Genomic DNA, 14586 nt, shown 5'->3' with positions numbered 1-14586 from the left:
CTTTCCCCATGCAGAACCATGTAATGAGCAAGTAAATGTGGAAATATTTAAATGGGATTTGTACTTTCAGTCCTCTCTTGCTAGGACAAGGTGTATACATTGCGAGGTGAATTCCTAGATTACGGAATCTGTGGCAGAAAGCATTAGCTGAGCAGCTTTTCCTCTTTAAGAATGAGGAGTTTTCCAATACATTGAGATAACACTACAGGACTTGAGTCTTGAGTCTGGCCCTGCTTTGTCACTGACTTCCCTTACATGATCTTGGCTAAACTGCTCAGTCTGTAGGTCTTAATTTCCAAATCTAAAATTTGAGTAATTCTCAAATTAGAGTAATCACATAACTGAATGCTCTGGTTACCAATATAAAAGTAGCAGGGATCCAAGTCAGGTTTATGAAATTTGACTTAGTTATAAAACCAAACAAGGTGTGTATTACTTGATCATGCTATAACATAATAAAGAATTTTCTTTAAAAATTTGTTTCACTAATGCTGAATTCTGAAGAACCATTCCCAAAAGAACATGGTACTGCTGTAACATTTAACATTGAAAAGCTTTTAGAAGGACTTTTGAGTGAAATGTTTAGGATTATGAGAAGACTGCAACAAGAGATCTTCCTTTATTTCATCATACAAATGAAATGAATGTCAACTAAATTAAAGGAAATAAAAGAAAATGTCATACACTGTGTGCAGTCAGCCTTAAAGAGGTTAGAGAGTCAGATATTGCAGCTAGAATTCTTAAAAGCATTGAATAATTTCATGGCTACTAACATTGGTTCTTATGGCTATTAAGATAAGAATAATGAAATCTTATGTTTCAGGATGTACACAGATCATTTGCAAAAGTCAGAAAGGAATGTTTTCTTCTACATAGCAAGCAGAAAATGTGCACATACCTTTTCTTATTTGCCTTTAAAATTGGGAGATACTAGCTAAGCAGGTGATAGCATGTGGAAGGATCTAGTTTACTTTAAAGCTGACTAAAAATATGGTATCTTTGAGACTACGCCTTGCTTTACTTGCTCTATATCTATCAAAGTCTGTAAGAGTTTGATGGACATCGAAATGTTCCTCATAAAATTGCAAACAAGTAATTAAGAATGACAAGTGTTCATCTGACAAACATAAAAACCCTAAACAAAGATCAAAAATAAAAAGAGAATTTATAGAGAGTACTGTCAACAGTTTGTCATATTTGAAGTTCTTAGTCACTGGTAATTAATTTATGTATGAAAATATTTAAATAGCAACTCTAGCTATTTCCTCTGTTGTAAAACTATTGTAAACAGTTTTCTGCTTGTTGCAAGATTTGAAAATGCCATTCCCTCTTCAAGCAGAAAAGCAGGATTTCTATCTTGTACTAAGATTGCTCTTTAAGCTTTTGGAAGTCTGTGTAAGGAAGATGGAGAAACTGGCTGTTGCTTCACAGTTTTGCTTTATCAGTAGGACTGTTAGTAAAAACAAGTACGAAGAAACTTTCTCCTTTCCACACTGTACATTATTGCTTTTTAATACTACTTATAAGACTACTCAACGCCATGTCTTCTTCGCCGTACGCTGCTTGTCTCAAAAGTTACTTGGAAGCACCCAGACAGCATGGGCTATGGTACTGGTATAGGCGTTTATGCTTTAAATCTTAAGTCACTAAGTTTATTGTTCCAAAAACCTTGGGCAGAGTAAAAAACCTCAACGTTTTAAGGACACTGTTTTCAGTTGTTTCAGCCTATTAGATTTTTAAAGAAATATCTAATGATGCTGGGCAGCCACACCTTACAAAATTTTGCAGTTTGATATTCAGAAATCGTTCTGAACATCTCTTCAAAAATAAGGAGATTGATTCAGTCTGGCATATAGCATTTGAAACAATACATCTCATTAACCTTTTGAAAGTCTTGTCCGAAAAAACAGAATGATGTGTCATCTCTGACACATACAGTACTTGTTCTTTTGTATCTGAATTAGGCATTTCCCTTCTGTTTCCTTTATACTGATGTAAACTTGCTGAAAGAGTACGAGTAGCCCACTCTGCCCGGGGTTAAATCGAAATGTCCTCAACAGCTTATTTCAGGCAGAGTAAGTGTTCAAATGAAGCCAATTTAACTTTATGAGGGGAAGGCAATTGCATTTACATGTAGAAGCAATGCTTTCTATTGTTCTTTAAAAAGATCTGATCATGTGCGATACCGGATTTATGAGCAGTCTAGCTGAACCTACACAAATAGATTCACAATACTGATACTGTTCAGTCAGTTTAAATAAGTTTATTTTGTGGAATAATAGAGCAGAACACACTAGAGCTGAAAGACTAATGAAAATTCCAATTTCAAACCTGTGGTATCCTGAAGCGCCACTCTTTTTTTTTTATTATACTTTTCTTGACAAAGTATCATTTGCATTTTAGTAGTCCATTACAGCCATTAAGATTAATTCAAACTAGAGTAATAGTATTTAGGCTTTCAAACATCCCACAAATTCAATACATTAGAGGACTGAACAGCTAACCGTATTTTCATAAATAAAAATGTTATGTCATTATTTCTTCCAGTTGCTATGTGCTCCTCTAATTTGCAAAATGATGCACTTATCAGAAGCTTTAATACATTTACCAAAATAGTAACTGAAGATATTTGTGAAGTATGAATCAACTTGTCAAAAAAACGCCCAAACCACAAAAACCAAAAACCAAACAAACCCAGAAGCGAACACAGATAGAAAATGTAACAAGCAGTTGCTTTAGACATACATTCTTCGTACCTGTTGACATTGCGGGTAGCTTTTCTGGCACACATTCCCCCCCCTCCCCTCCAGTTCATTGTGTAAAACATAATATCTGAGTTGTAGCCTCTGGTCTCAGACTTTTACCTCAATTCTTCTGTACCATCGTCTACCTTAATATTGAGGTCAAAACGTGAATGACTGACTGCTTTTTTATAGATTAGATACACATGCCTCCTAGAAAACCTGAAAATTATTCCAAAATGCAGTAGTTGCATGAATTGCTGCTTAGGTGTGATCAAAGCCAGCTCAAGAGTAGGTAAAACTTCACAGTGAACACACGTCACCTAAGCTGCATGGTGGAAACACTGCAGCGACATTTTCTTGACGGTGATTATCACTATTGTGCTGCACTGCTTACCAAAGCGTCTCCCCATCTTTTGAAGCTGGCAGCTCCTTACTTTCTCTGAAAATATGCCAGAACCACTTAATGCAAAAGAGAGGGAAAATATAGCTGATAGAAATGAAATACCTATGTAATATGCATAAAAATTTACAAAGCAGCTTTTAGAAAACCAAACCACTCCAAACTTGAAAGCTTTTTAGAAAGTTGAGGAATTTTATTTCCTTTAGTTGAAAGCTTTACTTCAGTTCCCTTATTACTGCCTTTGGAGTTGTAGGTCACTGGTCGGAAAAATAAAGGTAGTGGGGAAAGAGCTCTTTTTCCGCTTCAGGTTATGCAATGGTAACGTCAGCATTCTAAGGGCTGAGGAGGTCTCACTCCTGTGACTGAGCGCTCTCTTCTTTTCATTAGTCCAGACAAGAGGAAACTTCAGATTAATGCAGTACACAGCTTCACCTGCAATACCCTTTTCTGGAGTTCTAGAGGTAACTGGGGAAACTGGATTGAGAGTGCACACTTGCAACGTGGATACCTGTATTACTGGCAGCGCTGCTATCACTTGTGATACTTCTTCTGAAAGCCCAGACTCCAAATCTGAGACCTTTATATGAGCATGTGTTTTCAATAAGAGTAATTTTACCATAAAATCATATAAGTAAAACTAGAAACTCTTTAAAAATTCTTTAGAAAAAACAACCAAACAACAACTTTATCATATTGCTGATATTCCAACCCTTCACAGGGGGGAAAGTTGTCTGACTTGTAATGCCTAAATATTTGAAGTTTGGTAATATTGCATGCAACATTACAAGTTCAAACAAGTTTCCAAAAAAAAAAAAAAAAAAAAGAGAGCTATCTAGAAAAACATACTAGCAGGGTATTCCCACCTAGAGCAACCAGAAAAGCCCTCTTAACAGAATCCAGCTATCCAATTATTAAATTATTCCAGCTTGTTCCATGAATATACTCCTCTTTCAAAATAGTGGAATTCTACATCATGAATCCTGCAATGTCAAATGGCTACTGAAATTAAGCTTATTTTGCTTTTATCTGGTACATATTGCAATGTTTGTTTAAATTCATTACTATAACAGCTGCCAGACATTTGTGTTCACCTCACAATCCAATTTAGTTAAACAGCATGAGAACTCAATGCAACAACAAGGAAGAGTAAACAAGACTTAGAAAACCAAAAGGGCACGACTTCACAGCATGTGAAAGGTCATTCTGTCATGGAAGGTTTAAAACAAAACAGCAAAACGAAAGAGCTCTGAAATGAGAATTGCAAACTCTGTCAGTCTATACAGCTTCGGTCATACAGGTGCTTAAACAAGTTTGGACTTGATCTGTATAAGCAATTCAATTAATCTAATAATATGATGATAATATGCCTACGTATGGATATTTATCTTTGAATAAACACGAAATGCTTATTTGTTCTGTTGTTCCTGGCCCACAGGCCAATATTTTTTGGTAGACACAAACTGCAACTATGACCCTTTTTATTCATTTCAAACTCTTATCAGCATATTTTCACTTTAAGAGAAAAAATTAAGACTGCTGAGCATAGGCTGAAATATAGAAGATACTCTCCCATGTTAAGTGGAAGTGAAAACATCAACCCGAAGCTCCAACCAAAAGTACAAATACAAGGGTTCATCTGGTACACGCAAGACGGGTGGTACATAAAAAAAAAATTAAAATATTTTGCGTATGCCACACAGTGCAGAGAATAACAGGCTCTCCCCCCCGTAGGTGTGTCCCCTTATCACAAAAATGTCAAGAGGGAGCTGCAAGCATTTTTTTGCCTCAGCTGTCTGGCTAGGCAGCCAGCCCTGCCCCCGTGACAGCAATGCATAGCTACCCACCAGGCCTACCCGTCTATCTGCCTGTCTGCAGACAGGCAGACTTCAAGGCCAGGAATTCCTATAAAGGAGAGAATTGAGTATATAGAGGAGGTAATTGAGGGTTCAGATGTTACACAGAAGAGGGAGAAAGCAAGCAGGAAGGCAGAAAAATTGATTGTGGTGAAAGGGGTATCAGTAGGAAAAACAAATTGAAAAGGTGCTGATGGCTAAAGGCAGCCCGATGTGCATTGTATGAAGTCTCTTCAGGACTACCTAGACATTTGGCTTGTTCAACCCTTGACAAGGCAACGCTGCAATAACAAATCTAAAATGCCTGTCTTGTGCTGGTGTTACAATATGGAACTAGCCCTGCGCAGTTTCTGAGAACACTTCTGTAAAATAACAGCTGCTCCATATTAGATTTAAAGTATCTGATCTTATTTATGTTGTTCTATGTCCACAAGGACATTAGTTCTAAAGAAAATTGTGTGTTATTGGTAATATTATAGTTTTTCTAAAGAAAATTTTGTGTTATTGGTAATAAAATAAATTAAACCGAACAGATCCACTAGGTAGCTTTCTCAAGAAAACACAAAGGATCATTATTGGGAACCACTTCAGCGTGCAAAAATGACATGCCTGCATTTTAGCCATGGTCAGAACCGTTAACAAGTAGAGCTGTATGGATGTGATCTGTAATCTAACTAGCATCAGTAAGCAAAATTCTATTCAAACCCGAAGAGATTTAGTAGGACTACTACTTCATTATCAACAATGATTTTTTTAGGTGCTGAAGTTAAAAATACAAAACCAGAACCACAGCAAAGCCCAACAGCCTGCATTTAGTTAGCTTTATTAAATTCAGCTTATGTATCCCTCCCCTCACCCCAAGAACAGCTTTGATTTAGCCTGTGCTCAATTTCAGATATTGTACCCTCCTCATTATACTCTAGTTTATGCATTGTTGCTTACAGGATTCAGCTGAAAAACACGGTGTTTGAATAATATTAGGCATTTCTTAGAAGCCAAGAAAATTCTGTAAATGCAGATGTAGAGCTGAAAATCCAGGTGGATGCTCACACTTAACTGTGGGGTCTCCTTAAAAAAAACAACTCCAGAAGAAACAGGAGCTGAGGTGGCAGATTGCAGGAAATGGATCTGAAAGCATGACTTAAGTTACCTACTTCTCCCAGATTTGCACCTGGACCCGACATGACCTTAAGTATAAAATTTCTTAAGTATTTTAATAAGCTGTTGCAATTTAATTTCATCTCAGAGAGAGGTGGTCTGTGGAGATATTAACTACGGATGTAAGACCCAATACTTCACAATTCTAACGCTCATTTTGGCAATTGCTATTCCTTGTAGCTAATTTAACAGTATTTCTTGTTGTAAGATTACAAGTGAATTGAGCAATGTGAAAGTAAAAGCACAGAATATGTGCTAATTATTATTCTGCTATCTTCTAACAACATACTGCCATGTTAATAGGAAAAAGAATAAGTCTAACAATGTTATAAAAAAACTTTATAATTATGCAAATTTCCTGTAGTTAAGGCTTGGCAGATCAAAGAACCTTAAAATGAATTAGATAAGGACAACCATATGTGCCTTTTTATTTCACTCTTTGCACGAATACTGCATACGTGAAAGATACCATAATTCAGAACTAAAGACCTGCAGAATAAGGATGATCAGAAGCAGAACGGTGATAATTTCTTTGAGTATTGTATGATTTACTTTAGCCCAGAGCTGTAAGGATAACTTAAGGTGACTGGATAGTTTGGTTTCAGTGGTCCAGCCAGTAACTGTTGCCCTGCCAAGATCAGTAGTGAAAACAACCAATAACACTGGCTGAACTGGGTGAGGAGAGGGAGGGAAGAAATAGTGAGCGTTGTTTTCATTTGAAAGAGAGCTATGTTCTTACTAATGTTACTTCTTGGGAAAAAGATACATTATTTTAATCTGATAGTTTATAATATTATCTCACTACTGCTTTCATATAATTAAAAGCTTCAGATACGGATTGTTTCATGATATTGTAAGAGGGATGCCGAAGAAGCTGATGAAAATTAGTTTGAATGTTGGTGCTATACTTTCAAAAGCTTAATGAAGAAAAGATGTAGGCTGATAAGCAACCCAAAAATGCTATGTGGGTTTGGTAGTGCCCACCAGTGCACATATATATATATATTAAGTGTTGCTTGAGGTATTTCTTGATAGTCACATAGAATACAAATATGATGTAACAGACCGGTTTGCAAGACAATGACCTATAGGCCAGTAATTCTAGTTGGAACATTTACTGAATTTTATGAGTAGGACCTGTAAAAGAAGAAACTTTAGCTACAAACTTAATATAATAGCTTCAGAAAAAAAATGTGACTTTGAGAAGTTCTTGCAGGAATTATAGACTCAAAAACCCTATTAACATACTACAGCTGAGAAACTGATCAAAGTCAGTATTAGAAAATTCCCTGTAGCAATACTGCTAGGGTTATAAATGCACTTGGAATTCATTACTGATGTTTCACAATGCAGAAAAAGAAAAGGAAATTCATCATGATTGGACTCTGCTAGGTTTTTATTATCGTAAATATAGTAGCAGTGAAGATTAACGTACTATAGTGGTATTAAACCATATTTGATAGCTGTTTCTTAGAGTCAATTGTAAAAACACCGCATTTCTAAAAGCACTGCCCCCTGCTAAAAATCCAAACCCACAAACTCACCAAACCCTGAGGATAATGTTTAAAACAAAAAAATGTATTTTTGCTCTTAAGAGAGAGAAGCAGAAAAAAAAATTAAGAATGTGATACATGAAATAGCTTAAAATTTGGACCTAACTTTATTTCCCACATCTATAAGGAATTTCTTCCATACCTTCCTCCATGACACAGAGGTCTGTACTTGGAAGAACATTTTTATTTTGCCACTGAGTTATTTTATAAGCTTAAGTAGTAAGTGCCGAAGGGTCAAACATATGTAAAACAAACCCATCTAAACTTGTATGTCCTCAAAGTGGGGTTTTGAGTAAGTTTATACTGCTGTGAATTAATCTTTAGATAGATACTCTGCACTTGAGATCCCACAAATCCATTGTTTTGTCATAATCTGATTAAACTCATGTCAACTTACAAAAATCATATTTATTTTGAAAAGCAGCATATAACATATCACAGACATATACCAAGTTTCAGTACTACAGAGTTACTGTTTATGATATCCCAAATAAAATATTTCTAAGAATCTATTTGTATAGATTCTGCAGCTGTTAGACATGATTTTATAAACGCATTGTACAAGTTCACTGCAAACATCTGATTTTTAAGTCTGAGATTATGTTAATTACAAATAAGAAGCAAGAGTTAACTTCTCTGACTACATCAACAATGACTCCAAATTAGCGTAACTGATGTAAGCAAAGGTTGTGTTGTCTTTTTCTAATCTACAGTCATCTTATAGCACTTTCCTAAAGAAGTATAAAAGGGTCAGTTCCATGGTTTTACTAATGCATTTCCTTTCTTAGGCAAAACCTGTCAGTTTTGTTAGTTAGGCAGAGTTCCTCAGCAGTACTCCTGAGTCTCCGATAGTCAGATTGTCTGTATCTATTCACCAGTAACACGGCCAAAGGAACTACGGAGCTGTGTTTTCATTAGGTTAGTTTATATATATACACACACACAGCTGCACAATTTGTGCAATAGCTAGAAAAAATACCCCGCATTTTCATGTTAGCATTAATTATTAGTTTGATTAAAATGTAAGCTAATACTTTCAAGTTTTCACACCCATTTATAAGCATGTACGAATACAAAAGTGCTACGGAGTATCAGGATGTGTTTTTGCAGCTCTCTGGTTCATGTTTCAGAACATCATCTATATTTATTTTTTCTAGGGTGGAATTAACAGTCCTGAGCACCGGCTTCAAGGTGAGAGGATTATCATTGATTTAGGACCTTAACTTGTCACCATTTCCCCCCCTAAACTATTGCTATTATTTAAATTATTGCTATTCAAAATACAGTTTTTCCCAGTGGACTATGGGAAACCTTTTTTTTATAAAGCTGAGTTTAATTTGAAATAAGACTTGAGTGACAGATGCGGATGACTTGCCACCATTGGGAATGAGTCAGAATGACTCAATTTACAGACACGGATACTCTGATCATCTTCCAACTTGCAAGTTTGGGACTTTTTTGCCTAAACAAGAAGTGAGTTCATTACGGTCACAAGATTAACAGTCATAAGTTAGACTAACAGACCACTTAGTACAGTCACCTGTGTCTTCTAGGAGCCACTAGTACGTACCTAGGTGGACAGCATTAGGCACTGCTTGGACCATGGCCTAATGGATTATTTGTTTTTTGTCTACTTTGTTTTTGGACTCTTATAGTATGGCATCTGCAACGTCTCATGTGATTAAACCTCCAGTTTATGCAGCTACAAGCTGCATGAAGCACTGCTACTTTCTATTTATTTTGACCCCGTTACCTAATGGTTCTTTGATACCTTCAGCTACCTTTGATAGTTCTTGTATTACCTGAAAGGATACAGCTATTTCCTCTACATCTTCCTCGTGCTCCTCCTGATTTTATAGATGCCTGTCAGCCTGCCAGATGTAGCAAACGTGTCCAGAAAAATACATCCTGTGTTTACTGAATATTATGTTGATCCTTTTTCATGTGGGTACAAGATTCTATTTTGGTATTTCAAGGCCCCTGTCGTTTCTTAATACAAAATTGCTAAGAAACTGGTAGAAAAAGTAAATCATCGGCAGCTTATGCTGTTTCACAAACTGATAATTTTCTACCCAACAATTTTTCACAGTGGGCAAGATACAGTCAACTGTTCCAACCCAATCTTCATGGGACAGAAGAAAAAAGCATGCAGTTACGACGCTGGTAAAAACCATGCAGTCTGTAACGACAGAAGGAAGGTTAGGGGGTTTGGCCTTGTAAACTGAAGTCACTGTTCCAAACCAGTCCCACTTCACTCTGTAAACTTCTCTGCAGCTCTTTAGGTTGCTGAGAAGTGTAGACTGACAGACCATGCTATGTGTATTCCCATTATGAGTTTATCTTACCTGACCCATTTTTCGGGTATCCGTTTGCATCTACAGTAGTGTACATGATGTAAGGACCAGGCTGATTGACACCAAAAGGCTGAAAGATAAAAAACAAACAAAAACCCAGGCAAAACAGACAAAGCTATAGTAATAGAACAGTAAACCAAAGAAAGATGTTTCTAGATCCATGATTTCCTTTTGATAGAGATAATTTCAAAATCTTGCAACTGTTTTCATCACAGCATTATGTGGAAATTGATTTTCAAAATAAGGTTAATCAGGTGGTTAAGTAATGTTTAGTTTCTCATAACTGCATGTTCCGAAAAAGCAGAACCCATTTGATATTTTGAGAGAAAAATGTCTTTCTGAATTGAAAAATATTACATGAATTCAAAATTTTGTTATTATTTAGTGGTGCTTTAATTAATTAATTAAAGTGAGTAAATAGTTACTTGCCAAGTACCAGTGTCTATTTTAAGCAAATTCTCTTGAGGGAGAAAATGTACTTAAACATCAAAGTACTGTTATGGGGGGTGGGAAATCAAAGGCAGTTGTGGATTACTGAGTAATGAACCGTAACAAATGCACCTAAGAAGCGGGGGAACAATCGTCTGCTATGATGGGAATGGAGAAGGGGGAGAAATGTAAGAACAGGTTTTAAAGAAAGGTTGTTTTTTTTTTAATGCTGAATCCAAGCTGATATTAGGGAATTAAATCCAGTAAAGATCTTTCAGACAAGTTACAGAAAGAACACTAAAAGATGTTGACATGTTTTATACCACGCCCCAAAAAATAGCAAGTTCTAAAACTAAGTGATAATGATGAGATGGGATCAAAGCCTGAAAAATAATTGATTAGAATGAAGAGTAAGGAGACTGCAAAGGTTGATGGTAACGCAGATCTATGAAAAATGAGTAAATAAGATGAAAATCTGTTTTTTTTTTTGCGCTGAGTAGCTGTATTTTGCCAAAATGTACTTCATGCTACTTTCTGCTGGAGACCCTCTATTACAGTGGAGGCCACAGTGTTTCAGTAATCTTGATAATGAAACATTTGCCAACATCTGTTGTGAAGAATTGCTTTTAAAACTCTCTTCTTTAGTTTTGTAATAAAGGTTAGCAACCCCCTTATTATATCAGAAAGTAAACCCTATGTCTTAAAATAGGCTTGAAAAGAAGATTGGTCTCATCTGAAGCAGGTTTTAAGTCAAAATTAAGTTTCACATTTTTGCAGAGCTAAAGTGCTAGTGCTAGCTGAATCTGTCCCATCATCTTTTCTGCCTGGCCTTTCCGACTGCCCAGAACAAGACTTGGCATGCCACACTATTTGGGCATCCAGCTGTATTACACAAGTTTTTCTTGTACCTGGTATGTGCCAGCCCCCATGATGCTGAGCTCACTGCAGAACTCGTCAATTGTTTTAATCTCTGAGCAGGCAGCTGGTGAAAGGTCTGGGTCTCAAATATGCACAACTAGGCCAGTCATGATTTGGATTACACTTTCCTCCAGTCAATAACTGTCTTGATAAGTGGAGAATTTTTGGTATAATTAGATCTTGCCTTATTTGAAGCTCAATAGTAATGCAAAGTTATAGTTACACTTACTGTTATTTTCCGAGGACAGTCATTAGAACAGAGGCCACTGAGAACTGCAAAAACAAAGAGAGAGCTCATAGTGTTTATGTTAAACCATCTTACAAGCACTGCCTCTGAAATCTGTAAAAGTACAGTGTCAGGTGTCCATTAAAACACATGAAGAAAATGTCTTCTGTACGACTTATGTTAACGTATTAAAAATTTCCTCATCTGTTTGAAGCATACTACTTTGCTGAAATTTATCACCTAGTCACTGTTGTATCACACCTCACTGGTTAATCAGCTGCCAAAGGAGAGATTTGTCAGTTAAAAAAAAATGCCAGTTAAAGCATTTTTAAAAGAGTGGACTGTGCATTTTAATTATTCTTCATTTTTAACCATTTAGAAATACCAGAGATTCAGCTTTACTGCTTTAACTGGTAAAAAAGTAAAGGCTTTTCCTTCTATACAAGGGATGGTTTACAACTTGATTTGAAGCAATTCAAAAAGCTGTAACAAAAAAATCCCATTAACTATTTATTCTATGAATTCAGAAGTATTATAAGCAGAGGTGCATAATGCCACTTCATATCTAGTGCCTGTGACAGTTGCTCAATTACTCATTTCAAACTTGGTAGTTTGAAAAAAAATCAGGCAAATTACAGAAATATGTTAGACCCTATTTATCATCAACTAAATGAAGGACAATGAAAGCCATCTGTTCTCCAACCATAACATCCTGCCACACGGAGTAGTAGAACATCCCTACTAAATTGCCTTTAAAACAAGCAACAGAAAACACACACAAAAATCATCTCAGGTGCCATTCTGATGCAAAATTCAGACTTCGGATGACAACAGTTCGGTTGAGCAGCAGCCCAGTAATGGCTACAAGCACAGAAGAGCATACAGTTCTTCCTGAAGCAAGTGTGGCAGACACTGAAAATTAAGATTTGGACCAGATTTGACGGAAGGTTATCCCGACCACTAGGGGTTTTAAAAAGCATTTTCTGTCTCATTTAAGGCTCCATGGAGTTTGGGTACAAAATGTTTGGGGTCAGCGAAATACTAAAAAGTGCACATAAGATGTTCATAGTGTAATAGTCTGATGAGAAATCATTCCCTACTGGAATCAGAAATAGCTGTTACAGTGAAGCAGCATTTCTAATATTTTTCTGTGCAAATACTAAAAAACACTCATGTTTCCCAAGTTACCATTCTTTCCTTGTGTTTTAAAAATGTTAAAATTTCCAAATGCAGAAAAATCTTATAGTTTTATACTGTAAAAAAAAAAATCTGGACAGGTAACATAAAGGTGTGGCAAAGCAGAATTTAAAGACTGTACAAGTAGACTTTTTAAGCTATAAGCTCATTTTATATTTTATACATAGGGGTGTATGCAAGTGGAACCAACTCTTCCCATTTTGATGCAAAATGGCACACTGCAATTTGCTGTTCAATTTCACTACTGGAACAAATAATGTGACCAAGTACATTTGACATTAGTTACAATGAGCAAAACTGTTCTCGTTGTCCACACGCCAAATAAGTGAACACAATGCTTTTACTGATACCCTAGCTTGCACAAAGCTTGTTTTGTTAGAAATACTCTACCCTGCATCACAATAAAAAATATTTTTAGACCTCTCATTAATTCTAATTTCCTGGGGTTTCTATGCAAGAATACTCCCACCCTAAAAGGGTGCTAAATAAAGGCTTGCTCCAATTTTCAAGGTAGATTTACACAGAGTGAATAAAAAACTGGGTTGCAAATTACTCCTTTCCCCATTAAAATATCACACAATTATAATTCTAATATGGCTTTGTGAAGCGTAAGATTTTTCTGCATGGTTGTGTGAATTACACTACTCATATATGGTATTGTTTAAAAGAAGACTTCCATCAACGTGACAAATTATTATAGGTTATTACAATGAGAATAAAGCTCAGGCTAAGGAGAGAAGCAATAAATGCATCAGCCCCAAATAGAAGTTGCAGTAGTTTATCTTACGGTGTGCAGAATATGTCCTTTAAAAGGATTAGATGCATTTAAATAACATGAAGGCAAATACAATTTTTGAAGGTGAACCTCTAGTTGTTCCTATTTAGCTTTGTCCTCATAAGCTCACATACAGGCCCAGTTTTCACTTGTTCTCAAAAAAAAAAAAGAAATCAAGGAAGACAGACAAGCGGTGAGCTCAAAGCTCAACAAGTTTGCAGTCAAAGAACACGGAAGGGCATGCAATTTGATAACCTAATTACTCTCAATTACAGACATCATAATCTAGCTCTAGCCTTTGAAACCGAGTCTCTAATTCACACACCCTTGCCACGTTCATTGCTGTTCTATGGAAAGACGTGTTTTGTGCCATGTGGTGCATTTGGGCCGAAAACACCAAACTGACTCTCACAGGGAACTCAGCTGGCTCTCAGAACGGATCAAGCAGCATACACAAAACGTGCACGATGCCAGCCACCACTGAAATGAAACCAGCCCGTTTTGCACTAGATTCTGCATCATTTCCAGATGATGCAGGAAAGAAATTCTAGTGAAGGAGGCTTGATATGACAGAGGTACAGCAAAAGACACAAGTCCCTGCTGGAAAGAAAATACCGCAACCACTCAAGGTACAGATGAAAATAAGTGCACTTGGCTATAATATCTAAGCTGAAAAATAGATACGCATAGATCTAATGCCACCTTTATACTGACAACATTATGTTATGTGAGGAGATGAGTGAAGGTGCTGTACAAAAGATTCACAGACAAGGCCTCCTAAGTTCACTTAGTCCAAACTTTTCTCTCAAAACCAATTAAATTTGCTACATAATTTCTTAATCTGGTTGTCAGGACCTCTCATGTTGGCAATTCTGCAGTTTCTTTAGGAATTTATTATTAGTACTTTACAAGCTGTCAGGAAATCATTTACTCTTTGTAGTTTGTTGCTTTATGTTGTATCCTGCATGGACACACGCAA

The 14586-nt window shown here is 36.3% G+C and overlaps 1 protein-coding gene across 1 annotated transcript in view; it reads right to left on the bottom strand.

Annotated features, from left to right (window-relative positions):
* Positions 1-14586, bottom strand: part of ITFG1 (integrin alpha FG-GAP repeat containing 1) — a gene marked incomplete at its 5' end in the record, with an annotated part of 73351 nt that overhangs the window by 9010 nt on the left and 49755 nt on the right. Inside the window, 2 exons of the mRNA XM_010143992.1 lie at positions 10054-10132; positions 11639-11682. Coding sequence (XP_010142294.1) covers positions 10054-10132; positions 11639-11682 — 123 coding nt within the window. The remainder of the gene's footprint in view (positions 1-10053; positions 10133-11638; positions 11683-14586) is intronic.

Source organism: Buceros rhinoceros, unplaced genomic scaffold, assembly GCF_000710305.1.
Source record: "Buceros rhinoceros silvestris isolate BGI_N320 unplaced genomic scaffold, ASM71030v1 scaffold4699, whole genome shotgun sequence".
NCBI lineage: Eukaryota > Metazoa > Chordata > Aves > Bucerotiformes > Bucerotidae > Buceros > Buceros rhinoceros.
This window is presented reverse-complemented; position numbering and strand designations above follow the sequence as displayed.